The 25,931-nt window shown below is 40.3% G+C and overlaps 1 protein-coding gene and 1 non-coding gene across 3 annotated transcripts in view; both read left to right on the plus strand.

Moving 5' to 3' along the window:
• Window positions 1–354: 354 nt before the first annotated feature.
• The window catches only part of DCP1A (decapping mRNA 1A), a 64,292-nt gene continuing 38,715 nt past the window's right edge, over window positions 355–25,931 (plus strand). The window contains exons 1-3 of one of the 2 annotated variants that reach the window (XM_055273869.2): window positions 355–584; window positions 3,037–3,077; window positions 5,710–5,837. In XM_055273869.2, the coding sequence (XP_055129844.1) occupies window positions 450–584; window positions 3,037–3,077; window positions 5,710–5,837 (304 nt within the window). In that variant the 5' untranslated portion in view covers window positions 355–449. The remainder of the gene's footprint in view (window positions 585–3,036; window positions 3,078–5,709; window positions 5,838–25,931) is intronic. The other variant, XM_055273871.2, reaches the window with a different exon arrangement.
• LOC129461578 (small nucleolar RNA SNORD38) lies at window positions 14,812–14,880 on the plus strand. The gene has a single exon (XR_008650601.1). It is a non-coding gene; the product is annotated as a small nucleolar RNA SNORD38 (small nucleolar RNA).

Raw genomic sequence — 25,931 nt, forward strand, 5'->3', positions numbered from 1 at the left:
GCCCGGTAGAGTCCGGCATTTCCACATTCCACAGAGATGTTTTCCTTCTGTGGCCCCGGGCCCTGCCAGACAGCGCACCGCGAGGCCGGCACTTTGGCGGTCTCCAACCTTTGCCTGGAAAGAGCTCGGCAGGCGAGCTAGAGGCCAGATCCCAGGACCCAGTTGTTTTAGCTCAGGGAAAGGAAGCGCCAGGACTCTAGCCTGCAAGCTCCACTGCGCAGCCTTGCACACCGCCCCACATCGTAGGGCCGTGGACCCTGACAACGCCGGAACCCGGCGCCCAAAGCGTGCGCGCCGCGGACCAGAATGGCTGACGTACCGCCCTGCCGCGAGGCCCGCGTAGAGGCGGAAGTTGAGGGGACTGACGCAGATGGGGGAACTTTGCCTCGATGGCACTTTCCTGTCCGCGACTCCGCCCCCGCCAGAGGGGCTAGGGTTCGGGATTCAAGATGGAGGCGCTGAGTCGAGCTGGGCAGGAGATGAGCCTGGCGGCCCTGAAGCAACACGACCCCTATATCACCAGCATCGCAGACCTCACGGGCCAGGTCGCTCTGTACACCTTCTGCCCCAAGGCCAACCAGTGGGTGAGTGCTTCCTGGCTCTGAGGACGGCCACCCGGCCGCTGCCGTCTCTTAAAGGGGCCGCGCGGGTTGCTGTGGGGTGGGGGGCACAGCAAGAGGCCAGGGCGGTGGAGACGAGGCCAGGGTCTGGCGAAGAGCCTAGCCAGAGCCTGAGGGGTGTCGGGTTCGCCTGGGATTGGGGGATAGGAGTGAGAGAAGTGGCTCGAGACATCCCAAGGAAAAGCTAGTGTAGGGGAGGATTGGAGCAGGATCAGTCTTGGCGTCGGGTCTGGGGACGTGGGCGACCTGCCTTCTTTGCAGATACATTGGGGGTTATGAGATCGGTGGGGTCAAAAGAGTGCCTGAAAGCTTGTGTTTGAGGCTTTGCGAATTATTAGATAAATTACATGTACATTATCTGTAAAATAAACACTCCTCCTCTCCCCCTGGCAAACGTAAATGAGAGCCCCTTTCGCAGAGGTCATTTAGGTTTAAAGTTTAAAATCCAATTAGTTTCGATTCTTGGAAGGGGGGGTGGGTGGGTCCGGCTTTAATCGAACTACACAGAGTTTCGGAAAAGATTCCAAGGCACTTAGGAAAAAGGCTTCCGTGGTCACTGGCTCCCCGAAGACCTTTGTACAAACAAGAGAGACCCTGTAAATGTGTTTTGTTCCATCTATGATGCTGGTGATGTCATCTCTGAATGCTCCCCTCAGACTCAGTACTTTCTGGCTTTCGTGCACTGGAGAGGGTCCGAAAAGTTACATTCAGTCTGTTCACTGATTCTTGTTAGCCACTGCTTGAAGCTTTGTTAGTTGTTTAAAAAGCATAATTTCCCACTTTCTTGTAATTGACCCTTCCTAATTAACTCATTCAGCTACAGGCTTTACACTTAGAAAGTAATACGTAAATGCTTGTTGGATTGAATTCACCAATGACTGGAGTTCACATTTCAATAAGATATGAAATCCTTAAACTAACAGAACTCTGGAAGATGACCGTAGTATGTCGTTTACCCTATAATACAGATGCATAGATTATATTTATCAGTAATTTATCGAAAATCATTTGGCATTTATGAACAGTTAATTCAGATGAAGAGTTTTTATAATCACGTTGTTTACCTTTGCCTCCTGGAAGAGAAGGAGATATGGAAAGCCACAAGGAATAAAATTGTAGATTGTTTTTTAAATGTAGCTATTTTAGACATTGCCTTAGTTTGAAATGTTATGAATCTTTTTTCTTTTCTTGGCCTGTATATAAATTTGGGAAATATGGATTGCAGACAAATGGTGAAGACTTGGGGCTAGGACTTTTTACTAAAGAGTTTTTCTAGTTTTTCACAAAGGCTTTCAATATTTTAAAATTTTACATTGTGGAGTTCTGTTTTAAATATGAAATACAAGCTATAATAACCTGAATTGAAAAATAAGCTGCTACTGTTTATTTGGATCCTGGCACATAGAGTATGATACAAATCTTTTCCCTCTTTATTATTTTACAGTGAGTTATAACTTTGCATGATGTTTTTTGGTGGGCAAATTTTCTTTTACTGTAAGACAGTTGATTACCAATTTCTTATAGTAATAACCTAACATTTTAAAGGTAAGAAAAAGCCTCTGAATCCTTAGGAAGGAAAATAATGATATTTAAGCTAGGGTAGTACTTCTGGAAGAAATCAAGATGATCAATTTTCTAAATTTTTTAATCCCAACACATTCAATATATGATTAACATTTAAAATGTTAATAATGTGTTGATTACAGTAAAATATTTAGGTCCATTGTAGGCTGTAAATTGCAGACTAATAAGCTTATTTATTTTTTAAAAAACACTGAACTGTGTTTAAAACCTAAATACACTCTTGTCACAAAAAATGAACTATGGAAAAGGCCTCCAATAATTACACTGAGGCAGGGTATACTTTCAGTATTCATGATTCTTCAAGTTCTAAAAATAACAAGCTGATTTTGTTTGGTAGTAATTCTTAACCACAAAATTTGCTGGTTGTGAAAATGTACGAAAACTCCCCAGTGATGAAACAAAGTATCCTATAAGAAAATTTCGTTCCTTTCCTTTTTTAAAATTAACTTGGATAAACTTAAAAGAGAAGAAATTGCAGTATACAGGACCTTAGCTTTAAAATTAAGAAATCTTGCTAAAACATTTTAGCTGTAAAAAGTGAAGGTTTATTCTATGATTTTCTCCTTTACTAATTAAAAAAGAAAAATGCTGCAGATACAGATATGTTGCTGGATTAAACATTGTATATGCTTATGCACTGAAAGCATACATTAGAAATGGTAACCACAATTTGTAGAATGAGAGGGAGACTTTACCTGTTCAAAAGTGGTGAATTTTATAATAAATGAAATGAAACAAGTTGATCTTAAACGTGGAGCGTTACTTCTCCACTGGGACTATTTGGGGTCTGATTATGGGGCAAAAAAACTAATTGAGTCATTGTCTTTCATAGGAGAAGACTGATATAGAAGGGACCTTATTTGTATATCGAAGGTAAGTTTTTAAAATATGTATATTTGTTTTTAACAGTATAGTGGTGAACAATGTCAAACGGTTCAATTCTCTTGCACATTTGGCTTTGGGACCTTCCTGCTAGTACCCTTCAAGTTTTCATCTTTCCCTAGCTGTGAAATCTTAACCAGGTTCTTTCTTTTCTCTGAGCCTTTCTGTGATTCAGAATAAACTGAACTAGAATTTATATTAGCAGCCTAGCAAAGCAATTTCAAAATAATAACGATTGAGTCTAAAACAGATGCCTGCCTCTCTCTCCCTACCCCCATATTAGAAAGAAAAAAAAAGATATATATTTGGGGAAAAGACAATACATAGACTAGCTCTGTAAAATAATGTTATTGAGAGGTTGATCCCTCTGTTCTTTCATTACTACATGAGTGGTTGTCTTTTATGACTGGTTCTGTCCTCTTTCCCAACCCACAGAAGTTCTAGATTATGTACAGTGTCTTATTTGAGAGTTCTTTAGAAAGCTTGGATTATTCATGATGGCATATTTTTTATTTTTAACTTATTCAAAAATTCATTATCTTTAAGATTGGTTTGCAAATTGCAACTTTTTTGTTAGGCAGCTTTTGGGGCCTAAAGACAACTGACAGTATATGATAGTCATGGGGTACTTGTTTTCCTGGATTCCTCTAAGGTCTTACTCTGACAGGGGCAGGTTCCTTCCCTTGTTTTCTAAAGCTTAGGGAGTCAGCAGGAGTTACTACTGATATCTGGTCTTTTCCCTTTTTTTTTTGTATTGAGTTGCCTTTTAAGGATTGCCTTTTTCCATTGGTGCCAATTTAAAAGAATTTCTCAAATAATCTTCTAAATTTTATACAAAGCTTTGAGATCTTGTCTAAATGCACTCATTTTTTTCTTCTTTTAAGTGTAATTCTTTGATATTTGTACACCAAGCTCTTTTTTCTTAGACACTTTGTTTGTTCCCTGCTATTCATCTTTCTCCTTTTAAAAAGAAAGGGATCAGCCGGGCGTGGTGGCTCACGCCTGTAATCCCAGCACTTTGGGAGGCCGAGGTGGGTGGATCACGAGGTCAGGAGATCGAGACCATCCTGACTAACATGGTGAAACCCCGTCTCTACTAAAAATACAAAAAATTTATACAAAAGCTGGGCGTGGTGGCAGGCACCTGTAGTCCCAGCTACTTGAGAGGCTGAGGCAGGAGAATAGCATGAACCCAGGAGGTAGAGCTTGCAGTGAGCCGAGGTCGTGCCACTGCACTCCAGCCTAGGTGACAGAGCGAAACTCCATCTCATAAAAAATAAATAAATAAATAGGAAGGGATCTTTACCCTCACTCCCTTCATTACTCTTCATTAGCAATATACATCTCTAGAAACTCTTATTAGAACATTAGTTTCTATGATATTTGGAAAAAGTACTTTACTGGCTTTATTGTTATCATACAGAGGCACTGATTGTAGAAAGTAGGAGATTTAGTGTAGTGGGTGGCTGGATTTAATACAATTCACGGAGGCTTATATGGTACTGATTCTAATTAAAGGAGACGCAAGAAACTGTGTTTGGAAAATGTGAGACTATTTTGTGTACCTTGGATAAAGGATACCAGGATGTCAGACTATCACTTTGCAGTGATTACTTCATATAGTAGAAGCTTGGATTTGGAGTCAAAAAACCTGAAACTGAATCCTAGTTATATTATTTGTAACTCATTATTTGTGTGACCTCAGGCACAGGCCTTAATCATTCAAAGCTTGACTCCTAATCTATAGAATAGTGTTCTGTTAACACCCCGGGTATATCGTAGAGAAACATGAAAAACTATGAAGTGTTAGGTACATGTGAAGAGTAAAGGATCACGTACCGAATCCCTCTGATATCGGAACCAAGGGTGTTTCCTATCGTAGGATTCAAGGCATTTTCCGTCTAACTCAGGAGCACTATGTAAATATCTATTTGGTGCAAGAAAAACATTATTGTAATGATGGGCAGCCATTACAGCCAATCCAATTGAATGATATTTCATTCAGCAACTGTGTGTCTGTCTTGGGATATATGTGTGAAAAAAGTAAGACAAAAGCTCCATTTGCATGGGGCTTACATCCTAGTGGGGGAGGACAGTAAATATTAAAAATAAGTGGTATGGATAAAAGAGGAAGGTTAGAGGTATTGAGCTTGGGAGTATTAAAAAGGATAGTTCAAGTAGGCCTCATGAAAAAGGTGACATCTGAACAAAGGCTTGGAGGAGATGAGATAGCTGTGCAGCTTCTGGGGCAGTAATCCAGGAAGAGGTCTTTAGGTAGAAGCACACAGGCAGAGAGAGTGGCAAGGAGCCCAGTGTGGCTGGAGAGTAGGAGCTGGAGAAGAGCCATAGGAAATGAAGTCAGAAGGGGGAGTACATCAGGTGGGGCCTTGGTGGCCTCAGTAAGGACTTTGGCCGCTACTCTCAGAGACTGTCTTTGGAGACTTCTCGTCAGAGGAGGAGTATGGTCTGACTTAAATTTTTTGTTTACAGGTATAAGTGCTGATAATATTGTATAATGTTCTAATGTATTCTTTTTTGAAATGAAAATAAAGTACATAGTAGATAATATTTCTACAGATTAAATGGTAACTAAATATTTTTTTTTTCTTCTATTAAATCTAAGGTCAGCTTCCCCTTACCATGGTTTTACCATTGTGAATCGACTAAATATGCACAATCTAGTTGAACCAGTGAATAAAGATTTGGAATTTCAGCTCCATGAACCATTTCTTCTGTATAGAAATGCAAGCTGTGAGTATATCTGTTTTATTATAGTTATTATATTTAAAATTGAGTGACTTTAGTTTCTATCAATCCATTATTTAGGAAGTTTCAAATTACAAAACAAAATATGGTCTCTACTTTATGATTATAAATGAGTCTGTTAGAAAGATCAAACCTTCTAAACTGGGCTCTGAGGCCAGACGTGGTGGCTCATGCCTGTAATGCCAGCACTTTGGGAGGCCGAGGAGGGCAGATCACTTGAGGTCAGGAGTTCGAGACCAGCCAGGCCAACATGGTGAAACCCCGTCTCTACTAAAAATACAGAAAAAAATTAGCTGGGCTTGGTGGCGGGTGCCTGTAATCACTTGAACCTGGGAGGTGGAGGTTGCAGTGAGCTGAGATCACGCCACTGTACTCCAGCCTGGGCAACAGAATGAGACTGTGTCTCAAAAAAATAAATAAACTGAGCTCTGAAACGGGAAACATTCTTTTGTGTATAATTTAGTTTACTATTTCATTTAATAGCACTACATTTCTGTTGTTGGTTTATTAAAATAAGGTTTATGCCTTTGTTTTTTTGCAGCTGTGGACTATCAGCTGCCCATGTCCCTAAGCAACAGAACTTAGTTTGGGACACACAGGATGGGAACAGATACAGATAATTCTTCCCACAAAGAAAGTATTATTATTATTGTTATTATTTTCTTTTTTTTGAGACAGAGTTTCACTCTCTTGCCCAGGCTGGAGTGCAGTGGCGTGATCTAGGCTTACTGCAAGCTCCGCCTCCCGGGTTCACACCATTCTCCTGGCTCAGCCTCCCAAGTAGCTGGGACAACAGGCACCCGCCACCACGCCTGGCTAATTTTTTCGTATTTTTAGTAGAGACAGGGTTTCACCGTGTTCGCCAGGATGGTCTCGATCTCCTGACCTTGTGATCTGCCTGCCTCGGCCTCCCAAAGTGTTGGGATTATAGGCGTGAGCCACAGCGCCCGGCCAGAAAGTACTATTTTTGCCCTGAATAGTGGTGGTGGGTTTTTTTTTTTTTTTTAAGATATTTATTACTTTTTCTACTTTATTTTGTCTGAATATGTTTCTAAGTAAGGTTTTTCTATCTGTTTATTTAATTGAGTATCTACTGGTTACCAGCACTGAGCCAAGAGCTATGGTGCTTTAATGTTAACGATACAGTTACCTATGTGGTGTAAGCAGGCAGTTAAGTCAACTGAGAGTCAGAGATGCATAACTATTATCCTGTTGGAGAGTTGGGATTATGACTCTTCTTCTGTTTTTTAGTCCAGGGTTCTTTCAGGCGTTTTTACAGTCTCTAATAACGATTGGATGTAGTCAGCAAAGCTAGAGTGGCCCTTCCAAGAAACTACACTACTAAAAAATATACTTGATTCCAGTATGTTAGTATGGATATTGAAGGTATGGATGTTTGAGGACAGTTTGTTGGACATTGACTATAGGGATATGAAAACTGGTTATGGTAACAATGATTGTGCTCTAATTAGCATCTAAGGATATAGTTGGAGAAATGTTGCTTCTAACTTAAAAAGTAAAAGTTAATGTGTTTGAATTTCACTTGGCCGGGAGGTAATTGGTCTTGGGGGATGTCTTCGGTATAAAATAGAAAAAGTTACTAAAAATTATACACCTCTTAATTCCCTGAATGAGAAGTAGCAAGGCCTATTTTAAAGCTAGAAACCCCAAGTTCTTTTCCATAGCACCCTTTTTTTTTTTTTTTTTTTTTTTTTGAGACGGAGTCTTGCTCTGTCGCCGAGGCTGGAGTGCAGTGGCACAATCTCGGCTCATTGCAAACTCCGCCTCCCGGGTTCACGCCATTCTCCTGTCTCAGCCTCTCCGAGTAGCTGGGATTACAGGCGCCCGCCACCACGCCCGGCTAATTTTTTTTTTTTTTTTTTTTTTTTTTAGTAGAGACGTTTCACTGTGGTCTCAATCTCCTGACCTCGTGATCCTCCCACCTCGGCCTCCCAAAGTGCTGGGATTACAAGCGTGAGCCACCGCGCCCGGCCAGTAGCACACTTTTAAGTAAAAACAGGTTCTATCTTTTGACTTCTCAGTAAACTATTTGTACAGGTAATTACCTCTCAGATTTTAAATTCTATGGACATATTAGACATGCTTTGTAATAGCTGTAAGTTCAGATGGATTTATTTAAACTAATGTTAACAATATAATTATTTCAGATTGCTCTTTTCTTTGTACTGAATATTCCATTAAAGGGAAAATTCGGCTGGGCACAGTGGCTCACGCCTGCAATCCCAGGACTTTGGGAGACCGAGGCAAGCAGATTGCTTGAGCCCGGCAGTTTGAGACCAGCCTGGGCAACATGTCAAAACCCCCTCCCCACAGAAAAATAGAAAAATTAGCCAGGTGTGGTGGCACACACTTGTAGTCCCAGCTACCCAGGAGGCTGAGGCGGGAAAGTCGCTTGAACCCAAGAGGCCGTCGAGGCTGCAGTGAGCCATGATTGTGCCACTGCACTCCAGCCTGGGCAACAGAGCGAGACCCTGTCTCAAAAAATGAAAAGAGAGTGGGAGAAATTCTGCAAAGGAATACAGATCCAATTTTTTTTTTAAATGAAATAGGCTTAATTCTGTTCTTTACTACCTGGAAACTTAATCTAGCCATCACTCCTAAGTGGTTTGATTATTAAATTAGTCAGTAGGGAAAGTTATCCGGACCCAGTTACCATTTAGCATAAACCTGAGATGAATTATATTATATTTTTTTCACAAGGCAAAAGTCCTGTGAAATTGAAAGTGTGACATAACACAAATATAATTGAACCATGAGTAACCAGAAGCTAACTAATCAGAGCTTCAGTTGTCTGGAAATATTTTTATAGTTCGTGTGTGGAAGAAATGAAGGCAAATTATAAGAAAACAAGCTAATACTAGGTTTTATTTTCTGAAAATCAAGCAGATATCCAGAGAATAACATGGGGTCAGCATTAAAATGTCAATATTTTATAACTTTAACTCCACTGTAGTATCATAGGTTAAATTGTTATAATGAGACCTAAAATCATCAAGAGTATTTATTATGTTAACTAGAACATTATTGGGGAGAAAGTGAACTAATGCATTTTACTTTAGAAAATTTTCACCTGATTGAAACAAAACTTTTCTTGGTTGAACAGAAGACTCACTTAACCAGGTCATTTCATTAGGGAAAGTATTTAAAGGAATAGCTGTATTGGGGAGAAGTGATAAGACAACAGAAAATGATGTTGTGAGTGTTAAAGCCTCTCTTGAGTGTGTGTTTTGTCTACCTAGTCTTAAAAGTGGAAAATAGTCTTGTCAGGTCAGCGAGCTATTAAGTTGTTTAGGGATTTGTTCTTTAAATAAAAAGTTAGTATCTGATTATGCATACAGGTAATTATACCTGATTCTATAGCTGCTCTTCTGCCATTCTCTTGTGGGAAATACCATCAAGACACTTGACCCATTTAACGCAACTTACACCTTCATATCCAACTTCTTTCATTCAAATTAATTTTTGGAGTTAATGTACTAGAACAGTGAACCATAACTTTTTTTCAGTTCTAAGTTATTTGTTTTATTTATTTTTAAGAGTTTTTCTTTATAAAACATGCCGATCTACACCCACCCCACCCCTCAAGAAAAAGATAAAATCTTACAGAGAAAATTCTTACATTGACTAAGGGCTTAGGCTTGGTGATTCTCTTAAATCTTTGTGGGGTAGTGGTGGTGGTGGTGGTGGTGGTTTTCAAAAGACAGGGTCTCACTGTGTTGCCCTGGCTGGTCTTGAATTCCTGGGCTCAAGCAATTCTCCCGCCTCGGCCTCTCAAAGTGCTGGCATGAGCCACCATGTCCAGCCTCTTGAATCTTTTGGGAACAGTGTATTTTTATTCTGTGCAAGGGCCTTTTGGCAGCCACAAGACCCCAGTGGGACTGCAGTGAAGAATGGGGAGGTTATACATTCTGGAGTTATTGAGTAGCAGTGGTATTTCTAGCACCTTATTTCTGATCCTCAACTTACAGGTTGAGAAAACAAGAGGCTCAGAGTTGTTTAGGGACCTGCTCGAGATTCGCAAAGGTAATAAGTGACAGATGCAGAATTCAAGAGTAGGTCTTTCGGGCTTCCAGGCCAATGTTCTTTCCACTCTACTGTAACAATACAATTACTTCATCAATCCATATTCTAGAGCAGTGCTATCCACTAAAACTTTGCAGTCAGGGAAAATGAGAGTTCCGTGTCAGCACTGTCCCATATAGTAGCCTGAAATGTGGCTAGGGCAAATGAAGAATACTTCTTTTTAGTTTATTTAATTTAATATATTAGAATTTACATGGCTGTATGTGCCGGCAGCTGCCATACTGGACAGTGGAAGTCTCAGCATGAGTTCATGTGCTAATATACTCTTTGTTGTGCCATACCTGAATCAAACACCTACTTGGGAAGCTTTGGATTAGATTTTTATGCATCCTATTTAGTCATTCCTTTTTGAAACTTACAAATAATTTCTAGATACAAAAGCTGCAGAATATATCCCTGAGGGTGGCTTTGCCATGGTAACACTCTTGGCATGGAATTTAGTTTGCAGATAAGAATTCTATTCTGGGCTTTGCCTTACTGACTACAACCTTGGCTAAATCATTTGAACCACTGATTTGACCTATTTATCTTAAAAGGCCATCATGAAAGTAAGGTATTTTGTTAGGCATTTACAAATACAAAATATCATAGACTGTGTCTCCATTCTGGACTCAACAAATGATCTCATTAGTGAAAGAATCCTAGGGACATCAGTGTTATCCACACCCGGCCTATCCAGGTTCTCTTATAACACAGGCCTGTGATATGCTTCTTCCTATCCCTTCTGATAGTACCATGCACGAGCTGCAGGCTGTTTGTGTCTCTTTATAAGTATTATTTTCAAATGTTGTAGGGGCCATTACTAGAAAGCCTGAGGTATACATTGGAAAAACATATATATTAAAAATGAGAAGTCTCGGCCAGGTGTGGTGGCTTACGCCTGTAATCCCGGCACTTTGGGAGGCCGAGGTGGGTGGATCACCTGAGGTCAGGAGTTCAAGACCAGCCTGGCCAACATGGCGAAACCCCATCTCTACTAAAAATATAAAAAAATTAGCTGGACATGGTGGTGCGCACCTGTAGTCCCAGCTACTTGGGAGGCTAGGCAGGAGAATCGCTTGAACCCAGGCAGCGAAGGTTGCAATGAGCGTAGATGGCCCCCTAGCACTCCAGCCTGGGAGACAGAGCAAGACTCCATCTCAATTAAAAAAATAAAAAATAAATAAATATGGGCTTTGGGTTAGAAGGAAGACGTCTTCCTGAAAAATAACCGTGGGCCTTCCCTCATACAAATTTAAGGTTCAAGTTGTACCATTCATTTAGTATCATTTCTTACCCAGGTCAAGAAATTAACATAAAATTAATCATCAGCTGGTGATTACTCTAGGGCATCTGGCAGAAGCAAATGTAGATCCCTGCTGGCAAGATACATTCTTAGCCCAGGTTGCCCAGGAATATCAGACATGTCTTGTGGTCTAAAATTACTAAATATACAAGGAAATACTTTGCAGTGAATGAAAGGTAGCATACAACAAACAGCAGGATTATACAACCCTTCCCAAAGACTTTAGTTCATGGAAACTAGAGACTCTAATGGATGTAAATACCAGATACAGATTATAAAATAAAGTAAAAAGAAAGAACAGCAAATGTGAAAAAAGAATAAAGGCCCTGCGCAGTGGCTCACGCCTGAAATCCCAACACTTTGGGAGGCCGAGGCAGGTGGATCACCTGAGGTCAAGAGTTCGAGACCAGCCTGCCCAAGATGGTGAAACCCCATCTCTACTAAAAATACAAAAAATTAGCCTGGCGTGGTGGCAGACGCCTGTAATCCCAGCTACTTGGGAGAGACTGAGTCAGGAGAATCGTTTGAACCCAGGAGGCAGAGGTTGCAGTGAGCCAAGATCATACCACTGCATTCCAGCCTGGGCAACAAGAGTTAAACTCCATCTCAAAAAGAAAAGAATAAAATGCTGCCAGGCACAGTGGCTCACACTTGTAATCCCAGCACTTTGGGAGGCCAAGGCATACAGATCACTTGAGCCCAGGAGTTCAAGACCAGCATGAGCAACATGGCAAAACCCCGTCTCTATAAAAAATACAAAAAATTAGCTGGGTGGACCTGGGAGGCTGAGGTGGGAGAATCACCTGAGCCCACGAGGTTGAGGCTGCAGTGAGCCATGATCACGCTACTGCGCTCCAGCCTGGGTGATAGAGTGAGACCCTGTCTCAAAAAATAAAAGAATAAAAAAGAATTAAATGCTATACAAAAACAGGAAGATTCGAAAAATAGCTGAGTAGAACTAATAGAAATTAAAATTTTAATTGAAAGACACTCTCTACTTGGATTCAACAGTTAATTGGTAATAGCTGAAAAGAGAATTGGTGAGCTAGAAGAGATACCTGAGGAAATCCAGAATGTATCCAAAAAAAAGGACGAAATGGAAATATGACAGAGTGATTAGAATTATAAACTCTAACATTTGATGGATAAGAATTTCAGAATGATAAGGCAGATTTGTAGAGAGGCAATATTTGAAGAGTTGATGACTGGGAATTTTCCAGAATCCATAAAAGACATAAATCTCAGATTTAAACAATAGAATGAGCTCCAAGCATAAAACATAGAAATATAGCCGGACGCTTTGGCTCACGCCTATAATCCCAGCACTTTGGGAGGCCTAGGCAGGCAGATCACTTGAGGTCAGGAGTTCGAGACCAGTCTGGCCAACATGGTGAAACCCCATCTCTACTAAAAATACAAAAATTAGCTGGGCCTGGTGGCAGGCACCTGTCATTCCAGCTACTCAGGAGGCCAAGGCAGGAAAATCGCTTGAACCCGGGAGGTGGAGGTTGTAGTGAGCCGGGATCATGCCACTGCACTCCAGCCTAGGTGACAGAGTGAGACTCTGTCTCAAAAAAAAAAAAAAAATACACACACACACACACACACACACACACATTCTGATGAGATATCAAAGGCAGAGACAGAAGCAACCAAAGGTTACTCAAGATTGAGTGTTTACAAAGGAACACCAGTTAGACTGACAGCATATTCCTTAGTTGCAGCTACTGAGTTTAGGAAACAAAAGAATAATATATTCAGAGGACTGAAGAAAAAAACAACCAATAATTCAGTAATCCAAGAGAACAAAATAAAGATACTTTTCAACAAAAACAACAGCAGTTGTCTCCCCAGATTCTTGCTGTAGGAGCTCCCACAGCAGTGCTGTCAGTGCAGTAGCCACATGTGTCTATTGAGCATTTGCAGCGCGTGACTGGTAAAAGCAGACAGGACTGGTTTTTCTCTTTCTTACAGCCAAACGCTCCACATTATAACCTGATTAATTGAAAATATTAAGATACAGGCTTGTGGTACCATCAAGCTCTATGAAATTGGTTCTGGCTTTTAATGATATTATTTTGCAAAAAGCAATAACAAACTAGAAGCTGTTCAAACCTAAGCATTCCAAGATTGTGATGACGGCAGCTAAATTGATTAATAAGGTTTTATGTATTCAAAAGATTCCACCGCAGAACATAAATAGGATATCTTAACTTTCAAACCAATAAAAACCAGGAAGTGGGAAAAAAGTAAATAGAAACCATGGGAAAAAGAAAGCCCAAAATAAAATGGCAGAAATCAATCAATTTAAAACAAATGTTAAGTGAACTAAACTTGCCAGTTAAAAGACTCAGATTGGATAAACATATAGAATTTGCCTACATACTGTTTTAATATTTTTAATTATTTTTATCTATTTATTTATTTTAGAGACAGGTCTCGCTGTGACACCCAGGCTGGAGTGCAATAACACACCATCATGGCTCTCTGCAGCCTCAACCTCTGAGGCTTGAGTGATCCTTCCATTTCAGCCTCCCAAGTGGCTGGGACCACAAGTGCATGCCACCACTCCTGGCTAATACGTTTTTATTTTTTGTAGAGACAAGGTCTCTCTATATTGTCCAGGCTGGTCTCAAACTCTTGGGCTCAAGCAATCCTCCTGTCTTGGTCTCCCAAAGTGCTGGATTACAGGTGTGAGCCACTGCACTGGCCCTGTATGCTGTTTTCAAGAAACTTGAACTCTTAAGATCCTGGAAAGGTTGAAAGTAAGCAATAGAATGAGATTTATCAGGCAGCTATCAAGCAGAAAAGGCTGATGTCTCTGTGTTAGTCATACACGGTAAACTGTAAAGCAAAAAGCATCATTAGGGATAGAAGTTACCACATAATGATGAAAGGAATAAATGACCTAGAAGATAAAATAATTTTGGATGATATATACTTAGTATATGTCAGAATTGCAAACTGAATGTTAAAAATCCCTAATTATAAGTGACAGATTTTAATAAGCCACTTTAGTAATTGACAGATAAAGCAGACAAATTTTCTTTTTTAAGAGTTGGGGTTTTGCTTTATTGCCCAGGCTGGTCTCGACCTCCTGGCCACAAGTGATCCTCCCACCTTGGCCTCCCAAAGTGCTAGGATTACAGGTGTGAGCCACCACATCTGGCCACAGACAAAAAGTTATTGGATAGTTGAACAATACAGTTAACCTGATATGATGGACATATAAAAAACCCTGCTGGCCAGGCGCAGTGGCTCACGCCTATAATCCCAATACTTTGGAAGGCCGAGGAGGGTGGACCACGAGGTCAGGTGTTCAAGACCAGCCTGCCTAAGATGGTGAAAACCTGTCTCTACTAAAAATACAAAAAAAAAAAAATTAGCCAGGCATGGTGGCAAGCGCCTGTAATCCCAGCTACTCAGGAGGCTGAGGCAGAGAATTGCCTAAACTCGGGAGGCAGAAGTTGCAGTGAGCCAAGATCACACTACTGCACTCCAGCCTGGGCAACAGAGCAAGACTCCACCTCAAAAAAAAGAAAAAGAAAAAAAAAACCAAAACCCTGCTGCTCTCAGTGATGAAAATTTTGTCCAGTTCTGCTACTGACATTAAGTGATGATAAAGTCTATCTGAGGAGAAAAAAGAAAAAAAAAATCCTACTTCTAGCAATTAGAGAATTTGCATTTTTTCAAGTATATATTAGAGGTTTATAAAAATTGCCACATATAGGCCATTCAGCCGAAGAATTTAGGGAGGAAAATAGGGAAATCTGAGTAAAGTTGAAGGAAAATAAAGAGTAGAAATTAATTGCAAAAAGTAGAAATTTCTTTTTTTTTTTTTATTGAAACGGAGTCTTGCTTTGTCGCCCAGGCTGGGGTGCAGTGGCACGATCTAGGCTCACTGCAAGCTCTGCCTCCCAGGTTCACGCCATTCTCCTGCCTCAGCCTCCCGAGTAGCTGGGACTACAGGCACCCGCCACCACACCCAGCTAATTTTTTTGTATTTTTAGTAAAGACGGGGTTTCACAATGTTAGCCAGGATGGTCTCGATCTCCTGACCTCATGATCTGCGCGCCTTGGCCTCCCAAAGTGCTGGGATTACAGACGTGAGCCACCGCGCCCGGCCTAGAAATTTCAATAGAATAGAGCAGATCAACAAAACGAAAAACTCCGCTATAACATGATCCAGCAACAACCATAAAAACAACAAGGGGAGGTACAATATGCAGTATTAGGAGTAAAAATATAAATATGTTCCAACTAAAGGAAGAGAACATGCATTTTTAAAAACAAGAAGCCACTGTGAAGAACTTTTGCCTGTAAATTTAAAACTTGGATGAGAAAGACAGTTTCCTAGGAAAACATAGTTTAACAAAAATTACTTAGGAATAAATAGATTTGAATGGACTCATAAATAAAATAATTGGGCCAATAGATTAAAAATCTCTCCCATCACTTCTAAAGAAAATGCTGAGAGGAATGTTCTATTCAGTAAATGGCACTAGGACTGTTAGTTCTCCGTGTGGAGACCAGCCTCTGTAAAGGTAGCTACGGGGTTCATACACTTCTGGTCTAATCTTCAAGGGAAACTTGTCTCCAAAGGCCACTCTTCTGTGATGAGGAAATCATGCTTCTGTGATTCACTATTCCCTCAGCAAGGTGGTGAGCAACATACCTCCCTATTATACGTACCTACTACAAGCAACATACCTAACTATTAGGTTGGTGCAAAAGTAATTGTGGTTTTTGCAATTAATGTCAAGAACCACAAATATTTTGCACCAACCCAATACATACCTACTACAAGCAGCACATCTCACTGAGTAATACTTCTCTTAGAAGATGTTTTTCCTCAAGACCAGTGTCAGAGGTCTTTTGATTTTCACTGTGGACACCTCTTAGGAATAAAAGTAGTAATGGGGAATCTTTTTTTAATATCTGTATGCTTACCTATCACTTAATTACAAAATGCCCCAAGAATATTCTGTGAAGTGTGTTCTGAGGAATTTTTTAAGAATCTAAACCTGGCATGTGAATCAATAATAAAGTACAGTCATGAGTCACTTAATGTCACTTAACAACAGAGATATGTCCTAAAAGACGTCATTAGGCAGTTTTGTTGTATGAACATCATAGAGTATACTTACACAAACCTAAATGACATAGCCTACACACCTAGAATATATGGTATTGCTCTGAGGCTACAAACCTGTACAGCATGTTACTGTACTGAATGTGGGAGGCAGTTATAGCACATTGGTAAGAATTTGTACATCTAAATACATCTTAAGAGAAAACGTACAGTGAAAATGTGGTATTATAATCTTAACAGACCACTGTTAGGTATGCAGTCTGTCACTGAACAAAGCAACATTTGTGGCATGTGACTTGTAAAAGCAAACAGAACTGATTTTTCTCTCTCTCTTTTTTTTCTTTGGAGACTCTCACCCAGGCTGGAGTGCAGTGGCACAATCTCGGCTCGCTGCAAGCTCCGCCTCCCAGGTTCACGCCATTCTCCTGCCTCAGCCTCACCGAGTAGCTGGGACTACAGGCGCCCGCCACCACGCCCGGCTAATTTTTTGTATTTTTAGTGGAGACGGGGTTTCACCGTGGTCTCAATCTCCTGATCTCGTGATCCGCCCGCCTCGGCCTCCCAAAGTGCTGGGATTACAAGCGTGAGCCACTGCGCCTGGCCTGATTTTTCTCTTTCTTACAGCTAGACAGTCTACAGTATAACCTGGTTAATTGAAAGTGTTAATAATATAGGTTTGCAGTACCATCAAGCTCTATAAAATTGATTCAGGTATTTAATGATTTTCTTTGGCAAAAACTATTTCAATATTGCATTTTGGGCCAGGCGCAGTGGCTCATGCCTATAATCCCAGCACTTTGGGAGGCCGAGCCAGGTGGATCACGAGGTCAGGAGTTTGAGACCAGCCTGACCAACATGGTAAAACCCCATTGCTACTAAAAATAAAAAATTAGCCGGGCATGTTGGCACGCACCTGCAATCCCAGCTACTTAGGAGGCTGAGGCAGGAGAATCACTTGAACCTGGGAGGCGGAGGTTGCAGTTAGCCAAGATCGCACCATTGCACTCCAGCATGGGCAACAGAGCGAGACTCCATCTCAAAAAAATATATATATATACTCCCATCTCAAAAAATATATATATATTTGTGTGTGTGTGTGTGTGTATATATATATATATAGTGTTTTACCTTGTTTTTAACCAAGGTGATTATTTAACTCGGATACATACCTGAATTCAGCGACATTTATTGAATATGTCATTTGCCAAGCACTTTACCAGCTGCTATACCATATAGATTAAAACTACTGTGTACTTTTAAAGAATTTTATTTATATTTTTAGTCCTTAGGTTCTGTTGTATTTTCTTAGAAAATTATAAGCTGAAGTTACTAAACTGCGTTAGAACTTTCTATGTCAAAACTCTGCCTTCTCCGTAAGGGTCAAGATTCTTTTTTTTTTTTGTCTGAGACAGGGTCTCACTCTGTGGCCCAGGCTATAGTGTCCAAATGATCCTCCATCCTCAGCCCCTGCCCTGAGTAGCTAGGACTATAGGTGTGAGCTACCACACCAGCTAAATTTTTTTCTTTTAAATAGAGATAGGGTCTCTACAAATTTTTTGTAGTGATAGGGTCTTGCTGTGTTGACCAACCTGGTCTCCAACTCCCGGCCTCAAGCGATCTTCCCACCTCAGCCTCCCAAAGTGCTAGGATTACACTATAGCCACTGCACCCCGCTAGGTCAGGATTCTTAATGAAATTTGCTACTACAGTAAGCCCAAAGCTATGCACGTTTATTCTTAAAACAACTCCCTGTAGGTTAATGATAAAAATTAATGATTTAAGGTCTGTGATTTGAGAGTTATTGGTTGTAAATTTGAATGACTGGGCTAGTAACAGTGACAATCTGATCTATCAGAGAGACAGTAACGGTATGTACATATTTTTTCTTGGTCATTTTCAGCAGCAGTACTCACCCATTGTTTGGAAAGAGTATATGGTCTTGATTTTCTCTTCTCAGACCTAACCTTATTCTCGCCATAGACCAGTGTGTAATGGTAGTTTTAACCAAAAACGATGATTTTACTTTATGTGCATGTTAGATACGGCATCTTTTTACTGGAAGGTAATCATTTATAAGGACAACTTTTTCATGTTTCCTCCATGTAACACCCTAAGGCATGTATCTCCCACTTAATGCCACTTTTTGTATTTTTTAACGTTTTCTGTAAAACCAAAAGCAGTTTTGGGAAAATGGACAAAGTCCTTTTGAGTTTTTCAAAAGAACACAGACATTTCCCGATTTTTATTTTACCTCGACGGGTTTAAACAATTACAAGTTTGTGGATTGTATGAAACACTTTCACAGTGATCCTATGTGAGTAAAGTCTGATTTGAAATTTTCTTAAAAAGGAGTTAATGTCATATATCTACTAGTCTAATATGTTGCTCTTTAGCCTGCTTAACCAAAAAAGACAATTACCTCAAGTATAATTTAAAATGTTAAATATTATTGCTATTTAATATTTTTAAGAACTTACCTCCAAAAGCCAGAGAGAAGTACCCCTTCGTTTCTGCTTCACTTATCACTTTTCCTTTATATCGGGCATCAATCTCTTGATATATAGTGTTTTTAATTAAAATTAGATCACTAGAAAAAGTAGGGAGGTTCATTTCCATAGTGTTGAAAATGCCGCTGCCAAATGGAAAGTTTTAGTAGAAGAAATGCTGTAGTGTATGCTTTTTTTGTCTCTCTGCTTGTCCTTTCTCAGTTCAAGGGCAAGTCTCAGAACAGTAGAGATGGTAGGTGGCTGTTGGCATTTGGAGCAAATCTTCAGACTTTCAAAGCACAGCGCAAAAAAAAAAAGAAATTTCCTTACAAGATAAGTTTATAACTTGTCCAGTCCAAAAATGTGAGTTCTCCCTCCACACTGAAAGAGGAATTCATAAACAAGAAAATTTCCGTGATTCATTCTTTGATATCTTTGAATTCAGTGCAGTACTTCTTTCTTAGCCTGAAGAAAGGCAGTCTTCCACCATCAGCTGCGGCACCGCTGTGCTTGGTATGATTCTGTAATCAGTGAAGGAGAAAGGGTCTGTGGCAACTGCATTAGTCTAGCCTTCTGGACAAAGATAAGGAAAGAGCCTTGCTGTTGCCACATTTGTAGATTGAAGAGGTAAAATCACCACAAAAACATAGAGGGACTTAAGAGTCAGTGGCTGAGTCTGACTCAGTGACACTGTTAGTTCAAATGTTTTAAAAATACATATATTGCTTTCTGGCTCATTGTAGGCGCTGCTTAGTGTTCTGGTAGAGCCTTTACCAAGTGCCTTCTTGGTAACTTTGTAAATCCATGAACATTCCAGAATTTCCAAATCAGATTCTTTTCATTATGATTCACTATTTACTGGCTTTTTCCCCCTCAGGTAGTGTTGTCAGATAAAAGCACTTTTTATCTTTTTTTTTAAATTGTGGTGTTACCTTAATTGTAAAGATTTGTAAAGTTAACCATGCCTGTATCATTTACCTCTTTTAGATAATTATGTTAAGTATTCAATACTTTGAATGTTTTTTCTTTTGAGAACTCACAAAGGAAATCATTATTTGTACCTAAGTGACAGAAATATGTTAACATGTAATATGTAGGTTTTTACCTTCTGTTTACACAGTGAAGTTATCTGTGTATGTAAAAATTGAAACAGAGTAACCACTAGTCTAAGAAGACTGAAGCTCCTCTGGAGTGTGCAGAATAAACCTCCAGACTGGGCCCTTCAGGTTCAGTGCCCTGGAGGATCCAGGCAGGTCTGAGTCACTTACAAAGTCACTGCTTACAGGCATGCTCAGCTTCTGCTATTTCTTTTCTTTTTTTTTTTTCTGAGACGGAGTTTCGCCCTTGTCGCCCAGGCTGGAGTACAGTGGCACAATCTCGGCTCACTGCAACCTCCACCACCCAGGTTCAAGTGATTCTTCTGCCTCAGCCTCCTGAGCTGGGATTACAGGCATATGCCACCACGCCCGGCTAATTTTTGTATTGTTAGTAGAAACGGGATTTCACCATGTTGGCCAGGCTGGTCTTGAACTCCTGACTTCAGGTGATCCACCCGCTTCGGCCTCCCAAAGTGCTGGGATTACAGGCGTGAGCCACCACACCTGGCCTTTGTTTTTTTGTTTGTTTGTTTTTGCTTTTGTTTTTTGAGGTGGAATCTTGCTCTGTTTCCCAGGCTGGAGTGCACTGGCACAATCTCAGCTCACCACAACCTCTGCCTCCCAGGCTCAAGCGATTCTTCTGCCTTGGCCTCGCCAGTAGCTGGGATTACAGGCACATGCCAGCATGCCTGGCTAATTTTTTGTATTTTTAGTAGAGATGGGGTTTTACTATGTTGGCCAGGCTGGTCTTGAACTCCTGGCCTCAAGTGATCCACCCACCTTGGCCTCCCAAAGTGCTGGGATTACAAGTGTGAGCCACCGCACCCAGCCAGCTTTTTCTTTTTAATAAAAGAAAAGCACAGGCTAAGCATTTGCTACCAACATTTAAAAATTACCATATTTTATACATCCTTACCTGGATTTCTGATTTTTCTTGTGATAAAATGACATGTGTGACCACACAGCACTTGGATTCCTGCAAGTACTACAGTCAGCCGGAGTTGTAGGTAAGACATTTTCATCACTGATCTCACCACACCCTGAGGTCTCTTACAGTCCGGGAGGTATTTGTGCTTACAACCCTGCTGTGGATGATCGATTAGTAAATTGGTAGAAAAATGTGTAGGAGAGTAGAAGTTAGGGAAAGGAGAGAAAATAAGTTCCCCCCCTTTCTTACACCCCATCTAACCTGTTTCCCAGATCCCTAACTGTAGATTTTTGGAAGCCTAGGAAATGGGAATTCAAATCCATAGAGGTCAAGGGCCATGCTTCCACCTGCCTTTGTCTCTCCCTTATGATACATAAAGATGACATTTGTGTGGGATACTAGAGCAACTAGACTACCAGTTGGGGGGAGGGGGGGTTGGACATGTCCAACATTTGGCAGAACCGTAATCATTTACACCAGCATTCCCCAACCTTTTGGCACCAGGGACCAGCTTTGTGGAAGACCATTTTTCAATGGACGGGGATTGGGGGATCGTTTCAGGATGATTCAGACACATTACATTTATTGTGTACTTTATTTCTATAGGTATTGTAATATATAATGAAATAATTATGCAACTCACCATCATGTAGAATCAGTGGGTGCCCAGAGCTTGTTTTCCTGCATCTCAACAGTGGTCCCATCTGGGGGTGATGGAAGACAATGACAGATCATCAGGCATTAGATTCTCGTAAGGAACCACAATCTAGATCCCTCGCATGTGCAGTTCACAGTAGGGCTGGAACTCCTATGAGAATCTATTGCCACAGCTGATCTGACAAGAAGCAGAGCTCAGGCAGTAATGCTCTGTTGTCTGCCACTCACCTCCTGCTGTGCAGCCTGGTTCCTAACACGCCATGGACCAGTACCAATCCATGACCCTGAGGTTGGGGACCCCTGATTTACACCACACACCTTGGAAGCTGTACTTTAAGGAGCTGTGGGTACTGTGTGGCAGTAGCAGATATAAATCCTAACAGCAAAGGCAAAAACCTAGTGCAATTCACTGTTTTACTTAGGGTTGTCCATTGTTTAAGAATAAAACTTTTGCAAGTGGGAGTAATCAGTTGTGATATTGTTAGGTTTATTTTCGTAATTCCTAAAGAAGTTCAATGGTCATTTCATGTGTCTGAATTCTGTACTGAGATTATAATGTTAGTGGGATTGTGGAAAGAGTATTTTGGGTTAATATATTCAGATTTGATTTAATTTAGACAGAGGCACCAGATTTTTAAATGATAATCTGAAGACCTTGAAGAGTAGCATTTTAAAATTACCTGTCCTAAGTCTTTTAATCATTGTTCAATATTCAATCAGTAGATATTACAATTTAAATTTTAGAAGTTGAGCTCTTTCTCTACCATATTAGTGTTCAGTGGTGGTCTGAAATGAGTGGGTTTTTTGGCCAAAAGGGTTAAGCTGCAAAGATAATGGAATCACATTTTCCAGAGTTACTTGCAGATATACAACATCTCATCTACCTAAGTGTTTGTAACATGCCAAAATCTGTTGTGATCCCATGTCAGTCAGTTTTAGGCTCCATATCCTTTTTCCTGTGTGTGTGTTTTCTGCCCCTCTATCCTAGAGCGTTTCTTGTCTTCTCACTCTTTCCTAACCCTTTGATGTTCTTGGAGAGCCTCCATGCTTATTCTTGTCTTAAAGGAAATGATCTGCCGAGTCAATGCCTTTTCACTTGCCAGGGCTGACTTATGTTTATATACCTATTCCATTTTTATATATAAAAAATGTATTTGTCTACACCCAAAGCCCGTTTTCTTGTTTTTGTTTCCTGGCGTAAGAGATCTTTGTCAGTATCATCTTTAGAAATTGCATAACTTTTTTTCTCTTTATTTGTTTTCTCAAGCACAGAGTTTCAGGAAAAAGAAATTTTATAACTCTCAACATCACCACCAAAAAGCTTTTTATTAAACCACCTTTTTGCTTGGCACCATACTGAGAAAATCTCCAGCCTCCTCAGATCCTTCTAGAAAGTAGGTTAGATCTAAATAATAAATGAACAAAGACAACATATGTATGAGAGTGATTCCCAGCTCTGTTTCTGTGACATTTCACAGCATCTCTAGAAGTCTCAAGGGATTTTACAAAGATACCAAATTAATTTGGCTTTTCTTGATCTTATATGAGCCATGTACTTCTCTCAAGACAAGAAACAGTGAAATATTTTATATGAAATCATAATAGATTGCTATGTCTTTAAACGGGTCTAAGGAAATAGAAAACTCTTACTCAAAACTCCACTTAAAATTTCTCAATACAAAATAGTTCGAATACCTTTAATTTTTGTAATTAGTATTTTTTTTTTTACATTTTCAAAAGAAAGGGGCCTTCATTTGAAAAGCAAAGGAAACATTTAATGTTCGATATTCTTAGATGGATTGTGATATTTTTTGTGGAAGGCAATGAAATGTCCTATCACACCTCCTTTTTTCTTTTTTTCTTTTTTTTTTAATTAAAACATTTTTTAAAAATAAACAAGGTCCCACTGTGTTGCCCAGGCTGGTCTTGAACTCCTGGGCTCAAGTGAACCTCCTGCCTCAGCCTCCCAAAGTGTTGGGATTAGAGGTGTGAGCCACCACACCCAGCCAACTTTTCAATGACTTGTGTATCCTATGCAACATGACTGACTTAGGATAGCTGTTAGCAGTCACAATGTGTGGTAGGTATCCATTAAGTAAGTAGTTTCTTTCATCTTGAGAAAGGCCATTTGTAAAGCAGTGTGCCATCATTTGCCATAGCAAGGCAATACTGTATTGCCAAAAGCCTGAATTCTCTGTGGCATAGTTAATCAGAGAAATTTATTTCAGCAAGTGAATTGTTGGCAGAATGTGTTGGGCTTTAGAGTGTAAGTTCTCTAGAGGGAAGAATGCTTAGCTTCGGTTTGAAGAGGAGGTCCTCTGCAGTTTTAGCTATCTGGTGAACTTGTCTGTCTTTCCTCATGAGTGACAGTGACAGGCTCCGTGGCAGCTCCCTGGGCTTTCTTGCCAGTTGCACGCACTGACCGTTTGATATGTTGGCAGACAGAGCTGATTCTTGGATGCGTGTCTGAACCTCTGCAGGTCTGCTTTTGGCAGAATCGAGTGTGACTCTTATCCCTTACCCATTAAGCTATCATTATGGCTTTCTTATCTTTATTTCTTCTGCAAACATGCCTTTGAAAGTGTTTGGCTCTTTTTAGGCAGTTTGATAATATACAAAAGCAGAAGGCATGTGTCTTATGTCTAAATTATATTGTATTTTTTCAAAGGAAAAAGGGGCATCTTAAATGAAGGTTTTTCAAAATAAGTTTACAGCTTTGATGGACTTACTTTGATTATTGATAAGTAGTTCTTTCCTAAGAGTTCGCTTTATAAGCCCCTGTGAAAACACACTTAATTGCTTCTGTTTAGCACAGAAAAAATTGTGTGTTCCTCTCTAAGCCTGATGTGTTGCATATCATAAACTTTTTTTTTCTTTTTTCTTTTCTTTTTTTTTTTTTTTTTTTTTTTGAGACAGAGTCTTGTTCTGTCACCCAGACTGGAGTGCAGTGGCACGATCTCGGCTCACTGCAACCTCTGCCTCCCGGGTTTAAGCAATTCCCCTTCCTTAGCCTCCTGAGTAGCTGGGATTATAAACATGCATCACCACGCCCAGCTAATTTTTGTATTTTTAGTAGAGACGGGATTTCACCATGTTGTTGGCCAGGCTGGTCTGGAACTCCTCACCTCAGGTGATCCACCCACCTCAGCCTCCCAAAGTTCTGGGATTACAGGCGTGAGCCACTGCACCCGGCCGCATATCATAAACTGTTCTTATCACTGTGTATTGTTTTGGTATGCCCAGATTATTATAGCTTATTGGAGGAAAACAAATTTTTGTATTTGGACTTAGGTGTTTGGGGTATTCATTAGCCAAGCTTGGAAGAGGCATATTTCAAGAAAGGCAGTCATGTGTAATTGCCATATATGGAGTCTTTTTAAAGCCCTGATCTGATTTACTGTAGTTGGAGCAAGCTTAGCTGCTAAGAGCATAACTAAGAACCTGCAGTAGATAATGCTTAATAATTATCTCTGTAACAAGGCTGCTTCTGTGCTCCTTCCATTGAGATGTTAAAGCTGAGTGAATTTGTTGACTTACCATCATGTAAAACATTCCAAAATTACTTGTTATTCATTGGAGTTTGATTCTGTTTGGAGCACTCATAGTGCTTTGAAATTCTGTGAAAAAAAAGAGGCACTGTGAAAATGGATTCCAAACATGGGAAACTCTTTCCAGCTGGTTGAAGGCTCAGACACTGGCGAGCCTGGACTTCCTTCAGGTAATGTACCACCTGTGGGACACATGGCCATACACGGGCTCCATAGATTTAGAGCAGTTTTAGTGTAATTAGAGGTTTTTCCCTGCCTGAGAAGCCCTTTGTAAACAGGGTAGGAAAAAAATTCTTGTTCGTGATCTTCATTCATTAAAATGAAGCCATTCACTCGCTGTGTGTATCAATAATATTTTCATTAACTCTGCAATAACAATAGACTCAAAATTATATTTCTATTGAGAAGGGAACATACATATATATATAAATTTTTTTTTTTTTTTTTTTTTTTTTGAGACAGAGTTTCACTCTTGTTGCCCAGGCTGGAGTGCAATGGCATGATCTTGGCTCACTGCAACCCCCGCCTCCCAGTTCAAGAGAGTCTCCTGCCTCAGCCTCCCGAGTAGCTGGAATTGCAGGCATCCACCACCACGCCTGGCTAATATTTTGTATTTTTAGTAGAGATGGGTTTCACCGTGTTGGCCAGGGTGGTCTCGAACTCCTGACCTCAGGTGATCCACCCGCCTTGGCCTTCCAGGGTGCTAGGATTACAGGCAGGAGCCACCACGCCCGGCTGAGAAGGAAACTTTTAAAGTTATGATTTGCCATGAAGTCTTTTGTGGAATAATGGCCTTAATTCAGGGTGAAACAAATAATTGAGCATTAAAATAACTTTTAAAGAGGTGGTTTTCTAAATTGGTATATACTGATAATTATAGAA

The sequence above is a fragment of the Symphalangus syndactylus genome, chromosome 1 (assembly GCF_028878055.3).
Source record: "Symphalangus syndactylus isolate Jambi chromosome 1, NHGRI_mSymSyn1-v2.1_pri, whole genome shotgun sequence".
Taxonomy (NCBI): Eukaryota; Metazoa; Chordata; class Mammalia; order Primates; family Hylobatidae; genus Symphalangus; species Symphalangus syndactylus.